The sequence below is a fragment of the Drosophila santomea genome, chromosome 3R, assembly GCF_016746245.2.
Source record: "Drosophila santomea strain STO CAGO 1482 chromosome 3R, Prin_Dsan_1.1, whole genome shotgun sequence".
Classification (NCBI taxonomy): Eukaryota; Metazoa; Arthropoda; class Insecta; order Diptera; family Drosophilidae; genus Drosophila; species Drosophila santomea.
Genome location: NC_053019.2, coordinates 14,755,010 through 14,781,839, shown reverse-complemented (window position 1 = coordinate 14,781,839; position 26,830 = coordinate 14,755,010). Strand labels below are relative to the sequence as shown.

The 26,830-nt window shown below is 47.2% G+C and overlaps 5 protein-coding genes across 8 annotated transcripts in view; 2 read left to right on the top strand and 3 right to left on the bottom strand.

Moving 5' to 3' along the window:
* Window positions 1-84: 84 nt before the first annotated feature.
* On the bottom strand, window positions 85-9,166 carry LOC120454611 (vitellogenin-3). The gene is made up of 15 exons (XM_039640073.2): window positions 8,897-9,166; window positions 8,348-8,547; window positions 7,458-7,685; window positions 6,385-7,357; window positions 5,927-6,317; window positions 5,650-5,869; window positions 5,361-5,592; window positions 4,797-5,299; window positions 4,551-4,666; window positions 4,367-4,493; window positions 4,086-4,313; window positions 1,368-1,511; window positions 1,123-1,302; window positions 447-1,045; window positions 85-385 (listed from the first exon to the last, which is right to left on the bottom strand). Exons 1-15 carry the CDS (start codon window positions 8,925-8,927, stop codon window positions 145-147), a joined length of 4,413 nt encoding a protein of 1,470 aa, XP_039496007.1. The 5' UTR covers window positions 8,928-9,166; the 3' UTR covers window positions 85-144.
* Window positions 2,218-4,077, top strand: LOC120454613 (arginine kinase). The gene is made up of 3 exons (XM_039640075.2): window positions 2,218-2,455; window positions 2,518-2,768; window positions 2,826-4,077. Exons 1-3 carry the CDS (start codon window positions 2,447-2,449, stop codon window positions 3,937-3,939), a joined length of 1,374 nt encoding a protein of 457 aa, XP_039496009.1. The 5' UTR covers window positions 2,218-2,446; the 3' UTR covers window positions 3,940-4,077.
* A 307-nt stretch (window positions 9,167-9,473) lies between the features above and the next one.
* Window positions 9,474-13,130, bottom strand: LOC120452289 (ATP-binding cassette sub-family B member 6). 2 transcript variants are annotated; one of them, XM_039636423.2, is made up of 6 exons: window positions 12,974-13,130; window positions 12,268-12,583; window positions 12,013-12,212; window positions 11,624-11,949; window positions 11,156-11,560; window positions 9,474-11,089 (listed from the first exon to the last, which is right to left on the bottom strand). In XM_039636423.2, exons 2-6 carry the CDS (start codon window positions 12,565-12,567, stop codon window positions 9,708-9,710), a joined length of 2,613 nt encoding a protein of 870 aa, XP_039492357.1. In that variant the 5' UTR covers window positions 12,568-12,583; window positions 12,974-13,130; the 3' UTR covers window positions 9,474-9,707. The 2 variants fall into 2 exon arrangements, with proteins under 2 accessions (XP_039492357.1, XP_039492358.1); XM_039636424.2 differs by having other exon boundaries at window positions 12,268-12,624; window positions 12,974-13,127.
* A 359-nt stretch (window positions 13,131-13,489) lies between these two features.
* The window catches only part of LOC120451750 (atrial natriuretic peptide receptor 1), a 33,202-nt gene continuing 19,861 nt past the window's right edge, over window positions 13,490-26,830 (bottom strand). The window contains exons 2-9 of one of the 3 annotated variants that reach the window (XM_039635673.2): window positions 25,038-26,093; window positions 22,236-22,350; window positions 20,493-20,637; window positions 18,629-19,055; window positions 17,745-18,473; window positions 17,435-17,599; window positions 15,627-15,810; window positions 13,490-15,557 (exon numbers count right to left, since the gene is read on the bottom strand). In XM_039635673.2, coding sequence (XP_039491607.1) covers window positions 13,946-15,557; window positions 15,627-15,810; window positions 17,435-17,599; window positions 17,745-18,473; window positions 18,629-19,055; window positions 20,493-20,637; window positions 22,236-22,350; window positions 25,038-25,917 — 4,257 coding nt within the window. In that variant the 5' untranslated portion in view covers window positions 25,918-26,093 and the 3' untranslated portion in view covers window positions 13,490-13,945. Of the gene's footprint in view, window positions 15,558-15,626; window positions 15,811-17,434; window positions 17,600-17,744; window positions 18,474-18,628; window positions 19,056-20,492; window positions 20,638-20,703; window positions 20,724-22,235; window positions 22,351-25,037; window positions 26,094-26,830 lie in introns of those variants that run through there. The other 2 variants (XM_039635672.2, XM_039635674.2) reach the window with 2 other exon arrangements.
* Window positions 15,849-17,080, top strand: LOC120451751. Its single transcript, XM_039635675.1, has one exon. It carries the CDS (start codon window positions 15,976-15,978, stop codon window positions 16,636-16,638), a length of 663 nt encoding a protein of 220 aa, XP_039491609.1. The 5' UTR covers window positions 15,849-15,975; the 3' UTR covers window positions 16,639-17,080.

The window sequence follows — 26,830 nt, the reverse complement described above, 5'->3', positions numbered from 1 at the left end:
ATAGCTATCATTAAATATAACGACTTCTATTCAGCAAAAATCCACAAACTGCTCTGCTGTTTATAAAAATCAAAGCCCCGGGACTTGCATGTTCTCCCTTTTCGGGGCTCCTTTTTTATTTTAGATTAAACTCACACATTATATTTATGCAACTACAACTACATCGGAGGAATTCTGCAGCGGCACAGGAGTTGGAGTGCTTGCCTCCAGCTCGCAGATCGTATAATTCTGCATGCGGTTTAGGGGCTTGCTGCACAGCCCACACATCTGGTGCTTATAAACGCCGTATATCTCAAAGTTCAGGATGTTGTACAGATCGAACTGGATGGTGGATGACAGCTGCGTGCACTCCACAATTAAAATATTTTGCTCGTTCAGTTCCACGCTGAAAGGGTCAGCATATTAATATTATTCGGGTTCATGTGACAGCTGGAAAGCATTCTTACCGGAAGTCGTAGTCACTAGTCTCCATTGGCCATTGATAGGGCTTTTTGCGCACGTTGTGCGGTGTTTGATCCTGGTTGAGATATATGAGCACCGGTTCATCCGACGGCAGGCTGGTGTTGTCTGTGCGGGCGCGGAAATCAAAGTAGTTTTGCCCGATATGGATTCGTAATCCATAGTTGTTGGCCAGTCCTTGAGCAGGCGAAGGCGTAACAAAAACAGCAATCTGGGGCAATGGCGAACAGTCAGCCACCAGCAGAGTGAGGCAATCGGGACGCACCGCAATCTCTCTGAGATTGATTAAGTAATCATCGAAGGTATTGACCATGCCATTGATAACAGAGCAGGAGCGCTTAAGACCCGAGTCGAAGGTGAGCTCGTGGGAAGCGTCGAACTTTGAGTCCAGTTTGTAGAAGAAGGGTATCTGATGGAAGCGCCACTTCACTCCGTTGACTTCTACTGCCAACCTGAACTGGTCCTGAGGAGCTTGCATTGAAATATTTATCTCCTGGGTCATATGCAGGCTGTCCACCTTGTCGGCGGATAAGGCGGACACTAAGTGGTCTAGTCGATTCGACCACAGCTCGAACCAGGCGGGCATCTTAAAAAAAATAAAGGCGAGTTTGAAATTTAAATTACTTTAATTAATTACTGCAATTATATATCTGAGCTACTTACATTATTAAACTTCAGGTCCATGTCGTATTGTGTGATCGAGGTGAAGTTCTCAAAGTTGCTGCGCTTGCAATACTTGGATGTGGGGATGGGCGAGAACTTGAGCACCTCCTTGGGACAGAAGTCGGTGTCCGTCAGCGAGATCTTGTCGGAGCGCAGGAAGGCACGGGCATGCTCCGAGGGCTGCAGAGTTGGAAACATTAGGTTAAGGGAGAATACACTTCGTGGCCTCGTGGGTTTACACTTACACCAGCTGTAGCTGCGAACTGCACCGTGGAACCCTTCTCCGGGCACTCGCTCTCCTCCGTGGCCAGGCCGAACACCACATCGCCATTCAGAGTGTGGGGTCGCTTGGTAAACACCAGCGGTTCATAGGTCAACTTGGTGCAGGCCTGAGGAAAATATGCAAATGAGTGACACTATACTGTATCGGTAAGTGCAATACCCTCGGTTTATTTGAATACTACTATGATAGATCTACAATCTGTCAACTAAGATACATTTAACTCGGCATGTTACGAATTGATTTTTCAAATTTATGACATTTGGAATACCATACTATGGGTAATGGATGCTTCTGTTTTCCTAACCACGGCGTTTCCATGCTTAAACACCCAGTAGGTCATCAGTCAGCTAGGCTCGGCACAAGTCAAGTGCTCTTATTGGGTGGCGCTGTGGGCATTATGTAGTTACACTGCTGTCCTCAAGCGTAGAGACAAGAAAATGTGGGTTCAGCTGTTCGCTGGGGCTCCAGACGAGTGGCATGGGCCACATTACCATGACGAAACAGCAGACAACACAGCCACAACAACTGCAGCAACGATTAGCGAACCCACACACACACACATCCTGACTAACTGTAGTACAGGACCCTTCCTTCTCTGCCGGCGTGCCACTTTATTACACACACACCCCCACCACACATCCTTGCAACCACTCAGCCAGGCAGTCGCCGCAATTGCTGGCCCACATTCGTGGGTTGTTTGCGTCCCGGAATCGAGACCGAGAGCCGAGAAGCAGAGCCGAGTCTGGCAACCGGACTAGAGGGAAGCAGGCCTGGCGGCGTAAGTCGCCCCGTTTGATCAATACGACTCTGAGGGAGCTCAGTAGAAGGCATCCAGTTACGCTACTGTTCGGACGAATTTCTCCTGTCGTAAATTTTTTGGGAAAAAATTACATTTTCTTTTATTTTGTAAGAACGCGCTAAAAATCTGAAAAACAGACCAAGTGCTCTCGTTTTTTTTTTCGGTACTGCCATCGGGAGCATTCATTTGCGTTGCTTTTATAAATTTATGTTTACTTGATTCTCGCTCGGACAAACTGCAAAATGACTTCGGTAAGTGATATAAGAAGTTGAATGTGCATTAATTTCTAAGGGATCGTCCGCTCCTTCTTCAGATCGAATCAAAACGTGTCCAATATCGAAAGTATTTGGAACGTGCCGGTGTCATCGATGCCCTAAGCAAGGCTTTGATTAAGCTGTACGAGGAGCAGAATAAGCCGGAGGATGCCATTCGCTTCGTTCGCAAGTTTATGTGCGAGAGCTGCCCGGACGATGCCCAGTATGATGTAATGAAGAACGACCTCGAGGAGGCCAAGACCCACATCTCGAAGCTGGAGCAGGAGCTGGAACGGCTACGCGGACAAATGTGAGTTCTTAAGATCGCACCTTGTCAGTGGATTCTTGATTCACTTGTACTCAACAGCAAAAAGTCACCGGAGGAGTACCAGGAGCTCACCACCGAGGGCTACAAGTCGCTCATTGATGATGAGGAGAACGTGAGTTCGCTGCTGCGCAAATACCTGACTCCGGAATTGCTGGAGGAGTACATGCTGGTCACCACCCCTGCGCCAGTGGATGCCTACCTATACGATTGCGCCGTGTCTGGATTCGAGCACCACGACTCGCCCGTGGGCATTTTCGCGGCAGATGCAGATAGCTACGATGTGTTCAACAAGCTCTTCGATCCGATCATAAAGGACTATCATGGCCAGATGGACAACGAGAACGATGTGCTGCAAAAGGACCCAGACTTCGGAAATGTGGACGAGATCGAGAACTTGGATCCGGAGCGCAAATATATTCTATCTGCACGCATCAGATTGGCACGAAATATCGAGGGCCTGCCCTTCTTCCCCAAACTGACCGAGAAACAGTTCATAGAGGTGGAGGAGAAGGTGCGTTCGGCAACGGAGACAATGGATGGCGAGCTGATTGGCTCCTATCTGACGATGGCGGACATAGATGCTGAGACTCAGGCTGAGATGGTCAAGAGACATATATTATTTCAGCGAGGGGATGAGAAGCTGACCACAGCCGGCTGCTATCGTTTCTGGCCAACTGGTCGTGGTGTCTACCACAATCCCGCCGAGACCTTCCTAATCTGGGTGAATCGTCAGGACCATGTGCACATTATGTCCATGGCACAGTGCGGTGACTTGGGCGATGTCTACAATCGTCTTGTCAACGGCTTAACGGAGCTGGAGAAGACGCTGGCCTTTGCGCGGCATCCGCGTTACGGAAACCTTACGGCCTGTCCCACCAATTTGGGCACCACCCTGCGGGCTTCGGTGCATATCCGTTTGCCGCTGCTCAGCAAGGACCCCGACCGCCTAATCGCCCTCGCCGAGGAGCTGCAGCTGCAGGTACGCGGCCCCGATGGCGGCGAGCTAGCCACCGTGGAAGATGGCGTCTTGGACATATCAAATAAGAGGAAACTTGGTTTCACTGAGTTCGAACTGGTAAAAACTGTGCAGGATGGCGTTGTGGCCCTGATCAACTCGGAGGAAGAGCTCGAAATAGCCGGACAGGAGGGTTAGAAACTAAACAGCGAACACTAAAACACCTTGTGAAGCAATCAATATCACTACACAGTACTCACGAACACAGACAGACGGTAGAGAAACAGGAGAAACGTATCTTTGGTTAAATAAATTTGTCCCCTAGTCACTGACGAATCACTCACCTTCCAGTCGTCCTCGTCGTCCTTTGAATTTCGCTGAACTTGGCCAGTCAGCTTAAACCAATTGGACTTGGTCGATGCCTGCACGTCCAGGCTAATGTTCCACCTATGGAGGGCATCCGCAGCATGATTTTCGTCCATGTGGTCCGTGTGCTCCAGTGTGAGACCAATCTGCTTGCCTTTCAGGTCCGACGTCTTCAACACGTCTTCGGCACAAAAGTTACCCTCGATCTACACAAAATAGGGTATGAACTTAAAATATTAAATGGAATTTTATTTCTCACTCTGGTGGTCTTTTCGTTGTACATAAGCATCGTAAAGTTGCGGTCATGTCCCAGGTGTATGGAACTAAGCTGGGTGAAGCCGAAGATATACATCAAAGCGGTGACCACCATGTTGCCGGAGAACCCACTGGAATTGCAACGATTAGCTTGAGAGGAAGGGGGTTTTTAAAGATACGAAAATTACTTTTCTGTGAATTCGGACTTCAGCAGCATGCCCCTGTACTTGATTAGCTCGTTCAGATTGGTGGTCATGCTCAGTCGGACGCCCAAATCCGGCATTGGGTAGCTAAACAGTTGAACCTAGGAGCTAGACTTTATTATTATTCTTCATTTTACTCATTTTGATGTGTTAAAAGTAATACATTTTTCCAAGAGCTTTTAAATTTAATTTTTCCGTTAGTACATTTCTCATCCTCATCAAAGCACTTACCACATCGTTTCGACCCTCGGGGATCATGATCTCCTCGAAGGGCGCCGCCGCAGTCTTGGTGATCAAACCCCTGGTCTTGGTCACCGCCCGCGATTTGAAGGACAGGCCGCTGGTCAAGTTCTGGGGCCGGGAGAAGGAGTAGCGCCTGCACTTACTGCCGCTCTCGTTGAGATGCAGTTCGCTGCTGAAGGGGATGTAGATGAGGAAGCCCTGCTCCCGGTTGATCTCATGGTCGAGGTTCAGGAACGGATTGTAGCTGCGACTGCGCACCGAGGCGTATGAGGAGTACCGAGCATCGATCTCGAGTGTGTGCTTGGTTATTGGCGAGTTGCGCTGCTCGGTGATGTTGCCACGCAGCGAGGTGAGAACGGTGGTCTGCAGCAGGACGTCGGAGGAGGTACCCAGCACCGTGGGCACCGTGTAGCGATTCATAAAGGGCCAACGAACCGTCTGCATGTTGATGTGACTGTCCGTCCGGATGATCTGCTGCATTCGTTCCAGGACTGCGAGAAACGGGTATGATCCGCACTTGGTGGTTGGTGGTCATGAGGTTAATATACTCACTGTTGTCGTAGGTCAGCTGCCGGAACATCCGCTGGTTGAGATAGTACGACAGCACCGTCTTACCCTCCATTTGCATAATGAACTCCAAGTGCAGGTCCTTGGAGTTGATGATCGGAGCCTGCAGCATGGCCAGTAGCGCCTTGATGCTCTTAAAGGTGAACGGATCGCTGCCATTTCGCGATTGCATCTTGTTCAGGATGGTATCTGGCAAGCCACGTGCCTTGATGTATAGCTGGAATAGGGTGAAATTTATTATTAGATTCTCGAAAACCTTAGAAGATGTACTTACCGCCAGTTGACCTGTGAATTTGCCTAGAGCTTCGGTGTCGAATTTGAAGAAGGCCACCACTGGCATGTCCGACTTTGGATCGCCCACAAGGAAGGCCTGAAGCATGGCTCCGATGCCGAACTTGGAGTCGCGATAGTCAAAGATGTAGTTACCGGTGACCCAGTAGCGTGACTCTGGCTTCTGGGGCAGATGGCGATGCATGTAGGACAGCAGACGGCGTCTGAAAAAAAGGATATTTTACATCCGTGGATGGTGGTAAGTCAGGCTGATGACTTACAGGTGCTGGTAGCAGGGATACGTTGTCTCCGAGATGCTGGTCACCGTCGTCCGGTAGTAGTTGATCATGTGAGGGTTCGTCTCGCTCTGAATGATGCGATGGATGCTGATGAGCCGGGCGGCCGTGGGGTTGGAAATCAATAGCAGGGTAACCGCTGCCACACGAAGTTCCAGGCTGGCATTTCTGGACTCAAAGATCGGCCAGTACACCTCGTATATGCGCTCCGCTCGCCGATCCGCCAGTGCCAGGGTCGTCCAGGCGGCCTGAAACTTCAGGTCCTCGTTCTCGTTGGGGTCCTGAACAATGGGCTCCAGATAGTTGGCCACGTTCCCCAGCTGCAAGTTGTTCAAACCCTGCAGATACAACATCTTCTGGTCGAAGTCGCGATCGCCTAGAAAATCAAACGGGAATCACTAGTAAAATGTCCTAGAAATCCTATCGTTATGAAGAACACTCACTGAGATAGGCATTAAAGTACTTCTGGACGTACTCCTCGAACTTATCCTTATCGATGCCCTTGGCCACATAGACATTATGGATGAGGGTGGCAAAGCTAAGGATAGCGGCCTGCCGCACATCCGGGCGATCGGGTCCGATATTGAGGAAGTCCTCGCACTTTTGCACCAACTCCGCCGAGAGCTCAAAGATGTGGAACGGCATGGGTATGAGCAATTGCACAGCGATTTGCGGCTTAGTCAACTTGTTTAGCACGAGGTGGTGGGTCAGGAAAACGGAGGCTTTGGTTCCAATGCGGGGAATGATTTCATGAAAGATGTTGCGAATGGTCTCCTGGCGATAGGAGGTGCCAATGTCCACCTCCCGATAGAGCTTGGTAAGTGAATCAAAGTCCATCTCGCTGAGCAGCTTGATCACGTCGGAAAGAGTTGAGTCGTAGGGTTCAGAGAACTTGAATTCCGTAGTCTCGAGGGCTTCGGCCAAACTGTCTAGGAGTGTCCCCGCCTGGGCAATCAGGGTCTCCTGCTGCTGCGGGCTTCGTCCTCCAGTGGGATCGTTGGGATCCAGTCGCTGCAGTTCCAGGTTAGAGGGCTCTGCCGCCATGGAGGTTTCAATATCAATGGCATTGTCGATTGGCGTCTCGTTGAGGAAGTTAAGGAGCAACTCCGAGTTTATGAATTGTGCTTCGCCCGTGGACTCGAACGTGTGGATCAGGGTTGTGCCCTTGGCATGGGCCATGCTCAGGTAGTAGCCCGTCTCGTTGTGGGGGGACATCCCGTAGATGGCCTCATTGCCAATGATCACGCTCTTCTGGTGATCGAATTCGCACGTATTGGGAGGCACGTTGCTGCGGGTTGTGTGAACTGCCTCCGAGTACGGCTTGCAGGTTTTAACCTCCGGCGTTTTGCGGATGGAGATGTAGTTGGTTCTATTGGACACAAAGTACTCTGTGCGGCAGGTGCCGTGAATGCCCAGCTATCAGTAACAGTAATAATATTATCGTATAAATTATGACGGTTGAATACAAATACGAATGCGAATCGGGTGTAATCAAATTCGTGGAGTAATAACTTACCTCATCCACGACGAAGGCCCCACTGGACTTCATCTGGAACTGCAGTACCGATGCGATGGCCCGCTTGAAGTTCATGCTCCAAATGGGGTCGCCCTCCTTAAAGACCACATGTGAGATGGCGCCGTCCTCGGTGAGGGCGATCTTGAAGGGCTTATAGGGCGGGTACATCTCCTTGTTTTGCAGGAACTTCTCGCCAGAGTTGTTCAGCGTTACATCGTCTATGACCAGCTGTCGGGCAGAGAGCAGAGCAGAGCAGACGATTAGCCGGGAAAGCCCTGCAATAATGCTGTAATCTTCGATTGACCAGGGTCGAGCCCAACTGAACCGGCTGATAAGACGCGCCGCCATTTATCTGGCAAGCAGGTCCCCAGATTCCCGATCCCTGATAAGCGAAGGCTACTCCTAGAGAGTCGCTCTCAGTCAAAACAATCAGAGCTGATTAACAGAAGGGAGGAGGAAGGGGAATGGCATTATCTGTGGGGGCTCAATGAAAGAGCAGAAAGAAGTTCACAACCGAGTTCAGTTTATTGTGGCGACTCGGCTCCGATCTTTTTCAGAGTCGCTCCCGCTCTGTGAAAGGTTAAATTGTCTTTAATTCATCTGCGAATTCTTCTTCGTCTGCGGAGACTGAAAAGAAGTCACTGGAGATGGGGAGTGGGGGCTGTAGAATGCGGCGATTGGATCGTATAAATTGATAATGAAATCAATAAATTGATTTGATTTTTCACTGATTTCCAATTGATATACAAATTCCTGTACGTTACATACAAAAAGTATAGTACACAAAGACGATCGATTTGTTTAAACAAAAATATAATTAAGATTGCCAGAGATCAGCTGAAACATTTCCTAAGCATTTCTGAAACTGGAACTGATCCTGGACAACTCACCGCCGCAGCCAAGACCAGCTCGCTTTGTCGCTGGAGCGTCAGCTTGCCCCGCACAATCCATCCGGTGGTGGGTGGCGATTGGTGGCCCTCGTCCTGGGGCTTCGCACCCACCAGGACATTGCCCTCGTACTCGTAGAGCATCTGTTTGTTGAGGCCAATGATGCTGAAGGCATGGCCGGCGTCGAAGATCAGGAACAGATCTGCCGGATAGATAGATAAATGGGAAATTGAACTTCAATTCGATGGATGCTCTTCCCATCCGCTCGTCTTCGACTTCGACTTCGTCTTCGTCGTCGCCCTCCATCTCTGTGTCGCATTCTCGCGGATGGGCAATAAACTCTTCAATTATCAATTGAATTTCTTATATATACTAAATGTGCATGTGTATATATAATATATATATACATATTTGAATGATCGCAAAACGCTTTCATGAATGTTGCTTCTAGGTTTCTTTTTGATGCGCGCCTCGTCAATGAATAATTACGTCATATTCTTTTATTAGTTTCTGATACAGTTGGGATTATCAACTAGGTTGATCTCACGTACACACAAACACGGAGCACTTGAGTAGCCTCATGGCCTGCTACTTCCTTCCGAGGTCGTGGCACTCGCTTTTCCACAGATTTCCCGACGCTTTTCACTTCGCGCACAGTATCAGTCAATATATATATATATATTATATATAATATATATCAACGCGACAGTGAACTATCAGATTTTACAAAATAGCCGACGCTATTCCTCCTTTATCGCCAACGCGTCTTATTCCCGGACTAATTCCACAGCTCGACACGTCTGCTCTGTTCGCGATCCAAGCTCAAACTGTGCGGGCACAACAGCCGGATGGTTGGCCTTGCTGGAGGTTTCGTTGATAAGAATCATCATTGCTGCGAACAGCAGCTTGGTTTGCTTCTCTTACAATCTCTGGGGACTACTCTTTTGAAATGTCCTATAAATAGATTTTTGCCGCGTCCACTTGAACAATGTGTCACGGACCAGAAAACAGATTCTCAAATCTGACACTTTTGTTTAAAGGATTTTCTATTCTATATTTTCTAATTTTAACACTACCACAACTATTCCCAAGGACAATTTTATTTCCAAGAATCAATAATTTAATGACTAGAGCTTTAGAATTACACAATATTGCGTTATTTATTTGGTACCAGACACATTAAATTATTTCAAATCTTGCGGATTGTCTATAAAAATCTACGTTATTTATTAGTATAAGAGTAGCGTATAAGGTTACTTATAGACGAACTAAGACTCTGACGAACTGCTCATACGTATAACAATACACCACAAATCACATGGAATCAGGAATATCAGAAACTACTTTGTATGTCTCTTAAGGCTAGCGTGCTCCCCCATGAGCATGTCCCGCCCTGAAGTGGGCAACACCCGTTCCAGCACCACTTGGTCCAGCACCACTTGGTCCGGCTCCTCCTGCCCTGCGTTTCTCCGATCCAGATTCTGCGCTAGCGTCTCCGTTGTCTGAACCACCACTCTGTTCCGCATCTAGGTTCTTGAGTTGCTGTTGCCACATGTCCGCGTAGATGCCATCTTCGCGCAGGACAAGCTCTTCGTGCCGGCCACGTTCCGCTATGGTTCCCTGCTGCAGGACCAGAATCTCGTCCGCATGGATAACGGTGGACAGCCGGTGGGCGACAATGATGGTGGTACGGTTTGCGCAGACCCTTGCCAAAGCAGCCTGAATATTGCGTTCCGTGTGGGTGTCCAATGCTGAGGTGGCTTCATCCAGGAGCACAATAATGGGCGCCTTAAGGAGCGTTCTCGCGATGGCTACTCGTTGCTTTTCACCTCCACTAAGGCGCAGACCTCGTTCGCCCACCTTTGTCTCATAACTGTCCGGAAAGCCGAGTATCCTTTCGTGAATGTCGGCTGCGCGAGCAGCCTCATAGACAGCTTCGTCAGAAGCGCCCAACTTGGCATATTCAATGTTGTAGAAGATGGTGTTGTTAAAGAGAACCGTATCCTGGGGCACCACTCCAATGGCCTTTCGCAGACTCTGTTGCTGCACGAGCTTGATGTTTTGTCCGTCAATCAGGATAGCTCCAGTCTGCACATCGTAGAAGCGGAAAAGCAGCCGCATGATGGTGCTCTTGCCGGCTCCAGAGGGTCCAACGATTGCCACCGTCTTACCAGCGGGAACTGTGAAGCTCACATTGCGCAGCACTATCTTCTCAGGTGAATAGCCAAAGGTCACGTTTGAGAACTCAATTCCACCGCCAGCAGTTAAAAGGGGCGAACAGCCTGGCGCGTCCACAATCTCTTCCTCCTCTTTCAGCAAGTCAAACATGTTCTCCATGTCCACGAAGTTCTTCTGTATGGCTCTATAATATGTGCCGAACCAATTCAGTGGCATGTACAATTCCATCAGATAGGTGGAGAAGAGCACAAAGTCGCCCACGGTGAGAGTTTGATGGTGAACCACCAAGTATACACAGAGCAGCGATCCGGCCAGTAAGCCCAGGCAAAGGATAATATTCTGGGCTGTGTTTAGCATGTTAAGGGTGAGCATTGAAAGAAACTCTTCCTTTTGGTACTTGAGAATGGCCTCCCTATAGCAATCCACCTCGTAGTTCTCCGCTCCGTAGTATTTGACTGTTTCGAAGTTTAGAAGGGAGTCCACGCTGCGAGCACGCTGCTCATTGTCCGCCAGGTTCATTCTCCTCTGGTACTTGGTTCGCCATTCAGTGATTGCAATGGTAGAGGCTGTACAATTAAAGGATATATTGAAATATGATTGGGATTAATATAATTATTTTTTTTTTCACTTACCTATATACAGGAACATGGTGAGGAATACGATGAGGCCAAACCACCAATTGAAGGCGTATATAAAGTATGCAACTGCAACGAGTAGATCAAGAATGGTGGGTGCAATCGAAAAGACAATATAGTTGAGGAGGTTGTTGATGGAGTCCGTGCCGCGATCCATGACACGCAGCACCTCTCCCGTTTTGCGTTGCAAGTGCCATCTCAATGAGAGCTGGTGGAGATGCCGGAACAGCTCAATCTCGATCTCCCTGGTCGTGTACTGTTGAACCCGTATCCAGAGGAATGTGCGAAGATTATTAAACAATCCCATGCTGCCAGTGCCGCCACCCTGGAGGAAGGATAATGCCACATAGACCAGCACAAAGTCCCAGCGAAAGACGATCGGTGCAATGGTAAGACTGTCAACTGTCGAAGCAGGAGATTAGCAATGAATTACTTAACGAACTGCGTGCATTATTCTTGACCTACCCAACTTCTTGCGATAAATCGGCAAAAACAGCTTTATGACTCGACCGGCAAGCAGGAGTATAATGCAAACGATGACGGCTATCTGCAGGACAATATTCTTCCTAGGCCAAAGGTACGGAAAGACGGTGCGCAGCTTGCGCCACCCGTTCCTGAACGCAGATCCTGTCTGCACATTTCCCTGCGATTCGTTGGCGGCATCATTGTCCAGCCGCTGATGAGGATTGTACGGGGCCATGATGCCAGGAGCTTTCAGACCCAAAACGAAGATGAGCAGGGAGCAAAGGAACCGGGTGACAAATAAGCCCATCTCAATTTGATCCTTGTTACTGTGGGTAGTTAAAACGGTACTATAGATTATCCTTTCCTTCGTAGTCGCTTGCATTACTTACGTTTTTAGGTTGAACCACCAATCCTCGTGGCGCAAGTTCATGAAGGCCAGCGACTCGTTGATGAAGGCCAATGTCCAGAACAGCAATAGAACAAGGCCATGACCTCGAGTGGGCATAGAGGGCAGCTGATAGTATCGCTCTTTGAGTATCAAACAGATGCTGAACGGGTAGGAGAAGCACACAACGGAAGTGGAGAGGATCTGCAGAAAATGATCGCATCAGTAATAGGCCACCCATGTTAATTCTTATATTTACCATATACCCGTACACCGCACTATCTGGATAGATACGTGCGTTCATCAGAAACCGCAATAGAGCCAGAACTGGGAGCAGGAGCAAAAGGAAGAGCTGCAGGGCGAAGAGCCGGGACTTGGAGATTTGCGTGGGATCCGTTATCCGGGTGGCATACCTCCGGTACATCAGCAATTGAATGCAGCCGAAGAGCAGCAGGAATCCGCCGTATACCGCCGGTCCCACGGTGTCCATGAAGCAATGCGAGATGCCATGCTGCGTCCAGACCTCGCTGAGCGTCACGTTGGGCGGGCAGTACAGCATGGTGTGGTCCGGGTTCCTGCGCGCCGACGTTGGAAAACAATTGCGGAACGATAAGCTCTGATAGAAACGTGCCAGATAAAGTGGAGCTGTGACTGTAACAGTTCGGTGAACACAACTGCTTTGTTTTATGGGCTGGCGGCAATTTCGCAATTAATCACCCAAATTATCAGACGCCCCCAAAAGGGAAATCACTTTTTTTTGCCCACCAGGTAAGCGGAGTGCAAATTGTGATTTGAAAAGTATATGTAATTTGGTGATTTTTCAGCACGGCACCAGGAGATACAGGAGATCTAGGTGATACCCTGGAATCCGGCTGCCGTGGAAACTGCAATTCATCCAGCCCATTGGATATGCTAAATTATGCAATGTTGCGTATGCTCGATGAGCCGCTGGGTCCTGTACTCACCTCTTGCCCGCTGTAAGAAGTCGCGATCTCGAGGGAACTCCGCAATCAGCAGTGTGACAGGTGATAACTCAACTAATGGACAACTTGCAGGTAACTCCGGCCCACTCGAAACCAACGATCAACATAAATAATCTTGGCCAAAGGGTCAGTGTGGCTGTTTCTGCTTGTCCGCAAAATACCACATGCGCATTGTGCATTGGAAGCAGTTGAGTTTCAATTCATTTGTTTATCATGGCTTTATCTGAAACATTTTAAATGGACTAGATCAATTTAAGGAGAGTTTGTTAAAATATCTCTTCGCAAAACCATATTTATGCGTTAAAAGGCCTAACGTTATTGCCCTTATCACAACGTAAGAAAGATATATCTGTCAACGGTCACGCTAGTTTCCATCCCTGATTTTCAGCTTGGCGCGCATTTTTAAAACCACTATCTTATCAGAATTTGTAACTATTTCACCATTCCTTGTTCTTCGAACCCGATTTTCGACACATTTTGAGTAAATTATAAAGTTTATTGATTATATGGATTTCTTTATTCGTCAATTCTCAAAATAAATATTCAATGTTCATCTAATACTTTACATTCAAGAAATTTTCAAAAATTGTCTACGCTTATCCTTAAGTAATATCTACTTTAAGCTAATTTTTTGAGTTTGGAGAGAATGAATATTCAAAGCACAAGAAACAAATTGATTGGGAGTAAATTTCTAGTTACATCTAGTGTTTCTGTTTTTTTTTTTGATTTGAGGTTTGGTTACATATAAAATTCGCTACTTATGAGTAAAGGGAAGGGGCGATTAAAAGCTAGGAAACATTTTAGAAGATTTCCCGTACGAATTTCGAATTTGATTCGGTCGACTATTGACTAACCACTAACTTGTTCAACTTGGGTTTAACTTATTATCACAAACAAGTACATTTAATATGCATATGATTACAGTGAAGAGGGAGTCGACTCCCCCCCATACAGCTATGAGTTGATCTTGGCCAGCAGTGGTTGCGTGACGGCACTGCCCGCCACTGGTGGGCACTGCGGCTTGTAGCTCTTCACCAGAAAGCCGTAGTGGCTGCTGTCCGCCGGAATGTTCTGGCCACTGGCGCTCCGTTGCGGAGTGGTGGTCACCATTTGTGGAATCGGTGGAGGAGCAGACAGTGGCGGCGGTGTGGGCAGCAGTGGTGTCTCGTCCCCCTCAGCAAACTTGATCCTCTGCTGCCCACTGCCCATGCTGCCCGTTTCTGGGCCTGGAGAGGCATTGGCCTCACTCCTGGCGCTCGTCAGCAGCGTTGAGATCGTGGGCGAGGGCTTCAGCCGGGTCCGTGGGACACCCAGTGGCGGTGGTTGCAGGATACCGCTAAGATTGGAGCTGGAATTCGAGTGCACATAGCCGTGGCTATTGTTGTTATTGAGGTGATTGTGGCTCTTGAGTGCTCCGCTCAGCGGCAGCCGGAAGTGTGCCAGCTCCCAGCTATCGGAGGTCTCCTCCATGTCCCGCAGGCTGCGGCTGCTGTAGATGTCGCAGTTCCTCTGGGCCGCCGCCGCAGTATCCAGATAGTGGTTCTCAGTCTTGTTGTAGTCAAAGCCGCCGCCATTCAATTTAGGTGAACTGGAGCTGATCTTGCGTTTCACGCGGAGATTGGGCGAATCCTTGGACGGCGACGGTGGCGGTGGCAGAGCGATCGCAGGTGGCGGTAACTGAGGCGGTGGCGAGGCCACCACTAGCTCGGAGTACTGCTTGTGCAGATTATGCGACTGGCTGCGCTGCGGCTGCTTCAGTGAGGAGCGACGCGTGAGCATCAGTTTGCTGGGCGACATCAGGGAGTTGGGGCGGGGCACCTCGCCCTCCAGCCAGTAGGTTAGCATCTCACCTTTGCCCTTCATGGGCACAAAGCCCCGCCGGGTGGTCACAAAGGTGCCAAACTCGTCCAGCGCCGCCTTAGTGGTTTCACTTATGTGGATCTTGAGCGCCTCGCCATTGGACTCCATGCGGGAGGCAGTGTTCACAGTGTCACCAAACAGGCAGTAGCGTGGCATCTTCAGACCCACCACTCCGGCCACACAGGCTCCGGTGTGCAGGCCTATCCTTAGCTTCAACCGATCCTCCGGACGATGGTGGATGCGGAAATTGTGCACCGCCTCCAGGAGGGCCAGTGCCAGGCGGGCGATCTCCCGGGCGTGTTGGTTGCCATTTCGAATGGGCAGTCCGGACACAACCATGTAAGCGTCTCCAATGGTCTCCACTTTATACACATCAAAGTTTTCCACAATGGAATCGAAGCAGGTGTACAGGTCGTTCAGGAACTGCACCACCTGCATGGGCGTGCTTTCCGCCGAGATGGCAGTGAAGCCCACGATGTCACTGAAGTATATGGTCACCTGGTCAAAGGTCTCCGCCACCACCGGTTGTCCGCTGATGAGCTGGGCGGCCACGCTTTGCGGCAGCAATTGGTACAGCAGTTTCTCGCACTTCTTCTTCTCCTCGTGGTAGTCCTGGGTGCGCTCCTCCACCAGTTCCTCCAGATTGTTGGCGTACAGTTCCATGCGCTTCAGCAGGTTGTCTACAATGTTTCCCGTCTCGTTGTCTCTGTAAGCGAATCAAAGAAGTAGGAGCAGTTGGTAAGGATTCTATAACTTTGTGGTGAGTAGCACTTACTTATTAAACCTGCGTATCATCGACTTCAGGGTATTAAAGTCCGGACGCTCGGCAGGATCCTCTGCCCAGCAGCGACGAATTATGCCGTTGATGTCCGCCTTGGTATCACCGTTTGGTTCCAGTTCAGGACGGAATGGTTTCTGCATTCTATGAGGATTGTACCCCTTAACCAGTTCGATGATTTCTGAGCGGGCGATCAACAAAATAACATTGAATTAGCCTTCAATTTAGAAATTATTTTGTGCAATTAGGTTATGTAAATTATTCGTGTTAAGTGTATTTCTATGTCAACACCAGATCCGATCCTTTGGCGGATTCTGCACACGGACACCTAAACACTGCTCCCACAATGTGCACGGGAAAGGAATATCTGGAGCTGGTCAGCATCCTTGCACAGGTCAAGCCTCCGCGACCCCAGGAACTTAGGCCATGCAACCAGCACGAGATCCTGCTGCATCTCATCTGCCATCGCAAGGAGCCGCTGACCAAGAGCCAATTGGCGGATCTCCTGTGGAACATGACCAGTGGTCACAAGAGGAAGTTCAGGAGGAGGCAGTGCGGCGGCATGAATGGCATGGAAGGCAGGAGTCCAGCAGAGCCGACCGATGTCGAAGTGGTGTTCGGGTGCAGGGAGAAGACACCACCTTCCTCCATTTCGCACAGAGGCTGGGGAAGATCACGAATCGAGTGGCTGCGCAAGCTGGAGGTCCAGCAGAGGCAGTACTGCCACCCGTGGCAGGAAACACCAGGAGCCGAAGCCACCAACAAGGCAGGTATGGAGTCCAGCAAAAAGAAGGCGGAATGCGGAAAATCCTCCAAAAAGGACAAGGCAAGCGAGAAGCACAGCAAAAAGGACGAGGCCGGCGGTAGAGAGAAGGACAAGAACAAGGAGAAGACCAGGAGCAAGAGCAAGCTGCCCGGCTACTGGGCTATGCTGCACTTCGGTTGCGGCCGGAATCTCACCCATGATTCCAGCTGCCAGGACGTGCCGCACCGCAGGAAGAGTTCGTGATTTGCCTTTTCGGTCTCAACTTTTTCGACCAGGCTGCACTTTGATATCGATTTGCAGTTTCGCTGGCACCGCAATTAAATTCGTCTGCAGACACAAGTCCCGTCTAGTGCCAGATGCCTGATGCCAGATGCGAAAGTTGCATTCTGCGGCTGACGAGTGCATCCGCCGCAGGACGAGTCTGATTCCAAGTCACGGCCTAATTTGATGAAATCGTCAAGTGCTAAGTAGAAGGGAAAGTTTTTGACGCCAATTGAAATCGGCGCGGCACTCAAAGTTGCTCTGTGGTTCAACCGGGCACTGGGTACTTCAGGCTGGATGATGGAACAGCAAAAAGGCAAGCATATCTACATCAAAATACAACTACTTTGGGCTTAGTGTTAAGTGGAATGACCTTTGATGCAGCAACTTTGATTAAATAGATGTGCTAAGCCGAAAACTTGAACTTTGGTAAATTTAAATGGGTCATTGTGCATAAAATAATTTGAGTGAAAACTCCAGCTAATTTTTAATGTTTGCCCTATTGAAGATTATACAACCATATTGCCATTGTACTTAGCTCTCACCATTTCGACCGCGTATTTTGCAGAGCTCCTCCTGGCTCACGACCACAACCACAACCGCCTCTACCACCAACCGAGTGGCCAACTGACGGACGAAAAAGCCGCAACATGTGCAAAAATCTGGCATTAAAATTCCGCACAGACAAAATCGGCCGCAACACGAAACACGACCAAGTGAAAAGGACACTCGAACGATGAGAGTGGGGTCTAGAATGTGTAACACTGGAATGGCATACCTTGTGGCGATTTCTCGTACGCACACCTGCCCAGGTAGAAGGGTCCTTGTCGCGTGGTTATCTCGTGAACAATGATTCCAAAGGCGTAGACATCGCCCTTCTGGCTTCCCTCCGGCGGTCGATTGTGCTCCACTCTCAGCAGTTCGGGGGCAGTCCACAAGAGCTCTGCACAGGAAAAGAAAAGGAGTTATTTATTTTTATTACAATAAATCTAGGAACCTTGGAATGTAATATTATTACATGGAGTTTGCTTGCTTCATTCAACCGACGGTTTTGTTCAGTGCACTGCAAGCAAACTTGGACTACTTACTGCTCCAGTATGCGTGGCTGTTGCAGTTGCCCCCATCACTCTCCAAGTCGAATCTCGTCCGCCGCAGGGTGTGCAATCCAAAGTCGGTGATCTTGAGCACGAATCGGGAGTCCACCACGCAGTTGGAGGACTTCAGGTTGCCGTGCGAACGAATGTCGGAGCTGTGGAGGAACTGCATCCCACGCACAATGTCGTGCATCAGCGACAGGCGGAACATCCAGTCCAGCTGGAACTGCTCGTTCTCGAGGATATCCTGTAGCGACCCCTTTGGGCAGTATTCGGTGAGCAGGAAGCTACGCCTCTGATCCAGACAGGCGCCATAGAACTTGACCAAGTGGTCGTGCTGCAAGTCCTTCATCCGCTTCAGCTCCAGCATCAGGCTGCGGGTCAGCAGGGCCTGAACGTTGTCCACCTCCACTGGCTTGATGGCCACTTTGCTCTTGCGGAACATGCCCACCGGTATGAAGATTTGGCGGTCTCCGTTAATGGACACCATGTCCTCGGACATCAGCGTCAGCTGGGAGCTTTGCTTCACCAGCGAATGGAAGGAGCCTCTCAGGCCACGCTCCGCTGCATCTCGGAACATCACATCCTCCAGCGACACCTTCCAGCTCATTGAGTTAATCTCCGCCTCGGCGATGTAGTGGCGATAGCCGAAGAAGAAACACACGGCCATTACGACCACCATGGTTCCCAGGACTATGGACAGGATGGCATAGCCAGGCAGGGCTAAAATGAAACACATGCATCAATTTCCTTTGAAGATTACAAAGTATGATTTGTCTAATATCTTTCAACATAACAAATTTCATATTTATATAGATCTATTATCTATATAGATCTTAAATGCCCATATAATAATAATCAGTACCAAGTAAACTTACAATTGTCGGGGCATAGGGCGCCATCGTAGCCGCAAATGGGTCGATCTGGAGGCGCCTCCTCCCGGTCGCCCGCCCAGTGGATCTCCTTGTTGGCCTCGAACTCCAGGCGGTTGTGCAGGAAGTGGGCCACAATCTCGAATCTGCCGGTGGTGGGGTTCATGTCCAGCAGCGAGTAAGCCGACAGCCGGTCGCCGTTGGCATCGATGGTCACGTTGCCGGTGATGCCCGTGAAGCTGCGGTTCCACATGCGGCGCACCATGTCGGTGCCGTTGATGGGCCGTGCGAGCATTGTCGGATCCTCCCGGATGCTCTCGTTGAGGGCATTGGCGTAGAGCAGGACGCCGTCGAAGAAGGAGGTGACGAATGCCGAAATCGGCTCGTTGTCGCTGAAGTTGTAGTTGTATTTCTCGGCGGCAATGTCTTTGATCTGCGAATGGCAGCGGGCAAATCGAAACGCATTAATCTTTCTGCAGCTGGGGGCGCTTAGCTTTCCACCCGCCCTTTCTAATCCTTATGACTCTATTCTATGCCGCGGGGCATCAATTCATGTCCGCTTTCTTGGCACTTTTCCCCCTTTAATTGCTTTGGCCCCCGTGAAAATTCAATTACGCGTTCGCTCGCTCGGAACGATGGAATAAAGGAAGGAAGACGACGGTTCTGGCCCAGAACGTTTCGCCACAATCCATGTGGAAGTTATTGCATACCCCACTCCGATGTGCCAGCGACGGATTCCACTCGGCATTCTCCTTTGACAAGCGGCGATGCCGGGATTTGGCCGGAGCTGCGGTTGCAAATGTCCATTGAGCGTAAGTTTTCTGCCAAGAAGGCCGACAATTTAAGCTGCAATGATTAAATGTGGAAGGATGGCATTGTATGCCAGGTGGCCAACCGAGCTCTCCCAGCTTTTGGCAAATGAATACAGCTGTGAGGGTATTCTTTCTGTAGGCTATCAAACTTAAATCTTCAAGAATGAAGTTAATCTCAATCTACATCTTTAATTATTTCGAGTTTAAAGAATGTGACAAAGGCAGACAATTTGTAGACGTTAATCTTGTGAAGAGGGGTGCAAAATAAGGATATTCCTAATAAAGGAACTACATAAGTTTGTATGTTCGCAATAAAATCTACACATGTGTGTATTAAAAGTATTCACAAGTATTGGACAATAATGCAAGCTTTCGCCAAGCAAAAAGGCTTCCCTGGTTAGACATATCTCATATTTGTATCTTAAATGCCAGCAAACATTGTGCTAACTTGTACATATAAGATGTTGCCAAAGGAAAACGATGTTGTTTGCACTTGCCCCTCTCCTCTCCCCGCCGTTGAATAAGTGGAAACATGGGGTGTGGAGCGTCATTAGCCAGACGGACTGGAGGTCCAATGAAGCCTCTTTGGAGGTGGCCACTCCCGTAGTTGGCCATTCTGCTTATCAGCAGCAGCAAAGAGCTGTAAGAGTGAAATTCATTCGGTTTTCAGGTGGCTGCCCCGGCTTTTTGAGGGCTCTTCGGAGAGGGCTTGGAGTTGGCCAGCAAATGGCCTTAGGTGCTATCGGCTTTGTTTGTTGCACATTTGCCATGCAGCAACAGAAAAATGTTTACAATTCCTAGCCTAGCGCCCTCGCCACGTTGCATGTTGCCAGTTGCCTGTTGGCTGTTGGCTGGCAAAATAAGTTGCGGCTGAGAGGGACGTGTGCTGGCATTGAGTATGCATGAGGATGGCCCAAAAAATGTGGAAAAACACACACAAGAAATCTGCACAAATTTTCAAATTGGCTTCCACATCCATTTCCATGCAAATGCATGCAGCCCCCTTATGCAGGCTCATTCCCGGCTTTTCCTCGTGCTTTTCCCAATTTTACACTCACCTCATTGGAGACCCGCGTGTACTCGTTATCATTCGGCTGCTTGGGGGTTACGGTCAGCATGGCCGTGTAGGCCTTCTGGGCGCGCTCATTATTTAAATTCGTATCGTTCTTATCGTACCACGGCTGCGACGTCAGATACTGGACCCTGCGAGGTGAAAATAAAGATATTTAAAGTCAGTGTCTACAGTAGTCGCTCGAGAGGGTGAACAACCGATGTCAAATAATTTGTTATTACTTAGGCCAAGTTAAAGGGAAGTATTTGACGACTAAAAAACAGGTAAATATAACAGCTTTCCAATATATTTTTTATACTAATTTTCGGATGTTTCGAATGCATGTGAGGCTTCTTACTTTTGTTTTGCCTTATCAATGCCTTTGTGCCGCCTACGGCTTATGTTTATTACCAGCTATTGATATGCGTCATAGATTGTTTATAAATAGAATTGTTAAGTGTTCGGATGCACCACACACTTGCACTTGCTGGCTTTTTTCAGTCCGATTCCAAGTAAATGCATTTGGAATCCATTAGCCCCTCCCCAAATCCATTTACCCTGTTATCATCTGAGTTTCGCATGTATTTCATTTGCTTCAATGTTAGCGGCTAGTGACATTTAGGAATATTGATTATGAATTACCAACCTTAGTTGGGATTTATAGCCGTGTGGCTCCAAGAAATCCACAATTTGTTGGCGGACTCGTGAATTGAAAGACGCAGTACTGTTGATCCTAAACTTATGATATTTGATTTATAAGTGCTCGTCGATGTGAAATAATTAATAAGTAACAGTGGCAATATTTTCCAAATTTATAGGTTTTTCATCATCTAGTGACTTACAGTGATAAATCACAGTTACAAATCAAAAGGGATTCTATTAATAAGTTAATTATCTTTCCGTCTGTTTGCTTTGAGCTCTTGCGAGCAGGAAATTGTTTAGCTAATCCATATACACCGGCATTCACACACGCCTCGTCGCACTAGTATATAGATTAGTATATATACGCAGCATTTTTCCATTGATTGCGAGTGTCATGAAGGTCGGGCGATTAGAATGCATTAAATGCACATGCAAATCCAAGTCGATTGCAATAAGGCGAATGCACTGAGGTTTAGGAAATTGAAAATTGAACCCATCTACTCCGAACTTTTCCTGGGATGGAACTCCACATTTGGCTGGTCGAACAAAGAGTTAAAAGCTCGAAGGTTGAACAAAGAAGCTGTGGCATTACTCAGCACTAATGATTGTGGATAATCATAATGAATGTGACTCCGAGTTGGAGTCGAAGTCTCTGTATCTGAATCGGAATCTGTATCTGAATCTGAGTCTGAATCTCAGTCTAAGTGCGAGGTGGGCACTTTGCTTGTCGTTCATTGTTCGGGTACGGAGGTTGACTGGCTTTAATCGATCTAGTCATGTGCCGAAATATGGAATTTCCTCAATTTATAAATAGTTAGGCTCTTGTGAGGTAAATGCAGAAGCTATTTATAAAGCGTGCTTGGTACATTTCATAACATTAACAACCTTGACTAATGCTGCTCATGCGCAGTTTGTAAAGAATATTTTTCGAGAGTGCGCGTGGATTTTTTACCCATTTTTATTATATATATTTTTATATGATCAAAGTGAAAGGCGGCAAATTGTTCGGCAATTGCCATAAATGATCACCTTTTGTCCGCGATATAGTGTGTGTGTTGGTGTGTTGTTAAGTAATTCATATATATTTACTTAGTGCTGCGATACTCACCGCGAAAATAATTCAATATTGATGAAAACATATTCGCCGCTATCGATCATATTCAACTCCTCGGCTGTCAGCATAATTTGACGTATCGACTGCGGATCGGCGCACATTATCACAACTGCAAAAATGAAATAGACGGAAAAAACGAGACGGTCAAAACGAGATGGTACACGTTGTACGAGTATATGTAGTATGGTAGTATGGTAGTATGGGGGGAGTCTTCTTTTTGGAAGCCAGCAGTCGAGACAACTCAGCTCTTGTCATTAAAAATGTATTAATTTATTAAAAAGTTGTCGAGCTTCTCGCGCCTGAAATGAGACTTGTAAACTTGTCAGTTTCCTTGACGTCAGCCAGTGCAAAACGTAATTGCGAGAGGGAAGCACACAAAAACACATTGTTTCCTAAATTAAAACCCTAAAGATCACAATGGTGCTTCAGTTTCGAGTTGATATGTGTTTGACAGTACTCGAAGGAGTTCTCGATATGTTGCGGATCACAAGAGAAGGGGCTATTCATTTTCTATACATTCATGAGCCAACAAGTTAATATTGCTTACAAGAGATCATTTGTTGAATACTTTCTGATGAGTAAAATCAAGAATCTGGCACATATGTACCTACTCAAATAAAGCTATGTTAGTCTAGAATTTGATTTCCCCACAAATTCCGTGTTAATTTTATCAATTACAAATTGCATGTCATTGAAACTTATAAATAAACGTTCATGTTGCATTCCATAAGCCCGCATAAGCTGGTAAATGTAATTGCGCATACGACATGTTGTGCAGCAAGCATGATATGCAAATAAGCTTGAGTATTTGCTTGTCAAATATGTTGCAGGCAAATGCTGCATTAATTGTGAAACCTTTGTTTTTATGGATACCTTGATATCAGCCTATGTGTGCACACAAGACAATCAACTGCAATTTTGTATCTTCCCTCTACGAATTCCTACATCATATTTTGCCTTTTCTCGCTGAAATTTAATTACTCAGAAAACGAATAGAAGACGAATGCGCCAGACAATTTCAAGTTCAGAGCAAAAATGTGCAATTGACTTGATTTAATTATACAATTTTTATTTTCTACTTTTTTCCCCTGCTTTTAGATATTGCATTTGCACTTTTGCTTTTGCCGACTTCCGAGCTGACACTTGAGTCATTTTGAGATGGAGCAATATATGTTTGCTTTCGTTGTGGCTTAATTCCAAAAACTCATCATAATTGCAATATCGGAACTTTTCTTAACCCGAAAAGTGTGCTTAATTGAATAATAAATCACTTTGCAAAGCAATATGAATTTGTCGAAGCAATAAAAAGGCAATATGCGAAAACAATGACTTCGGGAAGATATCAAATTTTGGATGCAGTAATTTAATAAAATCAAAAGCTTAAATTAAGAATGAATATACTTTATATGAATTTCCTGAGCTGTAAATTCAGTTTTGCTGTGCGGCACCAAGTGGGCAATAAATCATTAGTTTATTAAGAACACCAATCACGTAGAGATTTATTAAAAAATGAGTGAAAAGAAAGTATCGTTACTCTGCCCTTGAACTCAGCTCTATTGTTAGATTTTGTGCCAAATAAACTTTTCTTGTCGGCATCTTGAAAATATTGTTCTATTCGCCAATTGAAATTCGGGGCACATCAGAGCCATCATTATGTGTAATTTAAAAAGCCATTTAATTCGCCATTATTTATTGGAATTAACGCCGCGATTTGGAGTGTATCAAACCTATCAGCAGCATTTGACAATAAACTAGCATTTTAATTTGCACAAAAATATCATTAAAAAGCCATTGGATTAGTCACATTACTGAGGGAGTTCCCTGGTCGATTACTAGTACTTCTTTTCGGTTCGCATCGGTTTTCCATTAAAATTCAATTAGCATAGAATTGTGAATCGTATGCTCGCGACTGCAGCACAAAATATGCATAACGATTGTAATTGTGTACGGTGATAATTGTCAATAAATGAAATTAAATGAGCTGTAATTAAACAATAGCATTCGATCGTATGGACACACGCTGCGAATGCTTGATACGCGACATAATTGGTGTCTGAAAAGTGAGTGCGACAGATGACGGCTTCATATCAGCATCATTTACCAATGAGACGAGTTAATTAACAGCATTGATTCTCCGACAACATTCAATCCATCAAATTTCACATCCCACTTTGCCAATAATAACTGCCCGCCGACATTTCGCATACCCCCCCATGGTACGTAGTGCACGGGCTATTTATAAATCAAATCGAACTTTCGTATTCACTAGTTGTGAGCAAGTGAATTGCCACTGGCCATATATTTGCCGTCTCTTTGGTTTCTTGAACTTATCTTTGTCGCCTCTGCCAAATATAATTAGATCGATTTCACTTTCAATGTTGCACGCAATGAGGTTGCAGAGTTCGGGGTGAATGCGTGCTAGAATTGGCAAGAGCAGTCGCATCCGATGGCGAGCGAATCTGACAAGGTCTTCAGCGTATTCATAATAATCGTATTTAAATTTAAAACATCTATTATTACCTAAGATTTTCTTTCTTTATATGGTCTATGGCATAATAGAATTAATTAGCAAGATACTTTGGATTTATGACTGGGAGTTTTTGTACAGTAAAATGGGTACTCATAAATGAGAAATAAAAAGAATTAAGGAAAACTCTTAGTTAGACAGTGGAATTTATTTTCCTCCTCAAGTTTATAAAATCTGATTCCTACTTATATGTATGTGCTTCTTGCTGTTTTGTTAGTTTAGGGATTAGAAAACATATAAGTAAGCAGTTCACACCAGCCAGCACTTACTTCTCGACTGCATGGCCACATTCTTCAGCATCCGCGTTATGTCCGCCTTTGTCCAGGTGGAGGTGTCGAATCCCAGCTGGTAGATGGAGTGCTCCTCGATGGTGTCGTGGATGGCGGCCAGGCAGAGGAAGCACACCGAGTTGCCCTTGACCTTGGCGTTCTCGTTCTGGTAGATGAGTGCGGTCCGTGTCCAATTGAAGCTGTTGAGTATTGCCCGCACCACGTTGCCCAGATTGTTCACCTGAGCTCCTTTCAGGCGGGTCAGAGTGGAGTAACTCTCGGATTTCTTGTTGAACTCCTTGGCATTGCCGCCGGTGGTGAGGACGGGCACTTGCCAGACATCCGCGTACCGCGAGATGGGCGCCAGTACGTACTCGCAGGGCAGGCCAAAGACGGCATTCACCTCCGGCCACTGGGTGTAGATCTCGAAGAAGCCAATGGGGCCGTACTTCGAGGAGCAGAAGGTGTCGCGCGATATCAGCTGGATGTCGAAGTGGCTGCCGCCCACGAAGCCCATCCGCTGGACATGCCGGATGCCCAGCTCAAGCACGGGCAGCACCTTGGGCATGATGCAGTCGTTCTTGTTGTCCGACTCCACCGATGGCAGCAGCGCGACGAATACCAACTGCTTTCGGGCACCCAGGCGCCGGTGATCGGGCGACGGAAGGCTGGGAAAGTGCTGGACCAGTTCGGTGCTCTTCGACTTGTGCGAGTTCTTGGTCTCCGGCGTCTTGAAGCTGTGCTCATCCGAGCCAGCTCCAATGCTGGCCACTCCGCCCACGGACTCGGCATCGTAGAAATAGGCTGCGCTCGGAAAGAGGAGAACCTGCAGCAGGCACAGGATCAGGAGCAGGCTCAGTCCTTGGCCAGCTTGGGGCATCTCGGACGGAGAGGATGTCCTCCCTCGCGCGTGAAGATTCTTGGAATTTTTTTCGTATCTCGTTCGTGTTTGTCAAGCGTTGCTCTTTGGCACTGATTTTGATGGCATTATTTATGCGAATGTTATTACAACGCTTTTAACACACCGCTCGCCTTTAATTCATTTTGCAGCGAAACCTGCGGCAAATTGAATTTTTTGTTTATTAATTGCACTGTTTTGTTTGGCTCAATTTTTATTAATCACCGACGATTGTTTAAATTTAATTAGCCATCTCGGACTTTTCGTTAGCAAACTGGTTTGTCGTACGTGTTTTCACCCTTTTTATTTTGGGCAATTGATATTAATTATCACTTTTACAGCAGGAAATTCAGTTTGGCATTTATTTTGTGATTGTCTCTCCAATTTACTGAAGCATTCAAAGATGCTTTACGTCTGAGCGCATATATGCACAGCCGCAGATGGCAATTGAATGGGAAGCCGAAATTTCAAAATAATATTTACTATTCGTATTTTTAAATGCAACCCCCGAACAACTGGCCAAACCACATTGCAATTTTTCCTGTAAAAACACTTGTGCGGACATGCAAATTGTTTGTGGAGCCACAATAACCAAAACGAAGGGCATTTACAAGCAAACCGTAGCTGAGACACACTTTCTTTCGAGAAAAGTATTTTTATATCTATCGCCTACGGGGTTTGACTGAATTTGAATGCTGGCATTATATATTTTTAGCCAGCAAGACGGCCTTTGAATAAGTTTGGCTCGTTTTCAACCATTCATAAGTTGTTTCATTGTAAAAAGGTTTAATATTCAAAAGAATCAATACCGTTTGGTTATTTTTAGCAGAAGAACTTTGAACTGAATGAAGCCATAGAACATATGTATGTATATTCGACCATTTTAGACGCCTAG

Coding starts and splice junctions, on each gene's coding strand:
- LOC120451751 (XM_039635675.1), top strand. CDS start 15,976: ATGTGCACGGGAAAGGAATATCTGGAGCTGGTCAGCATCCTTGCACAG.
- LOC120454613 (XM_039640075.2), top strand. Junction 2,769..2,825: donor GAACGGCTACGCGGACAAAT/GTGAGTTCTTAA, acceptor TGTACTCAACAG/CAAAAAGTCACCGGAGGAGT.
- LOC120452289 (XM_039636423.2), bottom strand. CDS start 12,567: ATGCTGTACTGCCCGCCCAACGTGACGCTCAGCGAGGTCTGGACGCAG. Junction 12,213..12,267: donor GTGCGGTGTACGGGTATATG/GTAAATATAAGA, acceptor CATTTTCTGCAG/ATCCTCTCCACTTCCGTTGT. Junction 11,561..11,623: donor GATTTATCGCAAGAAGTTGG/GTAGGTCAAGAA, acceptor CTGCTTCGACAG/TTGACAGTCTTACCATTGCA.
- LOC120454611 (XM_039640073.2), bottom strand. CDS start 8,927: ATGAGGCTACTCAAGTGCTCCGTGTTTGTGT. Junction 7,686..8,347: donor AGCTGGTCTTGGCTGCGGCG/GTGAGTTGTCCA, acceptor TCTGCCCGACAG/CTGGTCATAGACGATGTAAC. Junction 5,870..5,926: donor TATCCCTGCTACCAGCACCT/GTAAGTCATCAG, acceptor CCTTTTTTTCAG/ACGCCGTCTGCTGTCCTACA.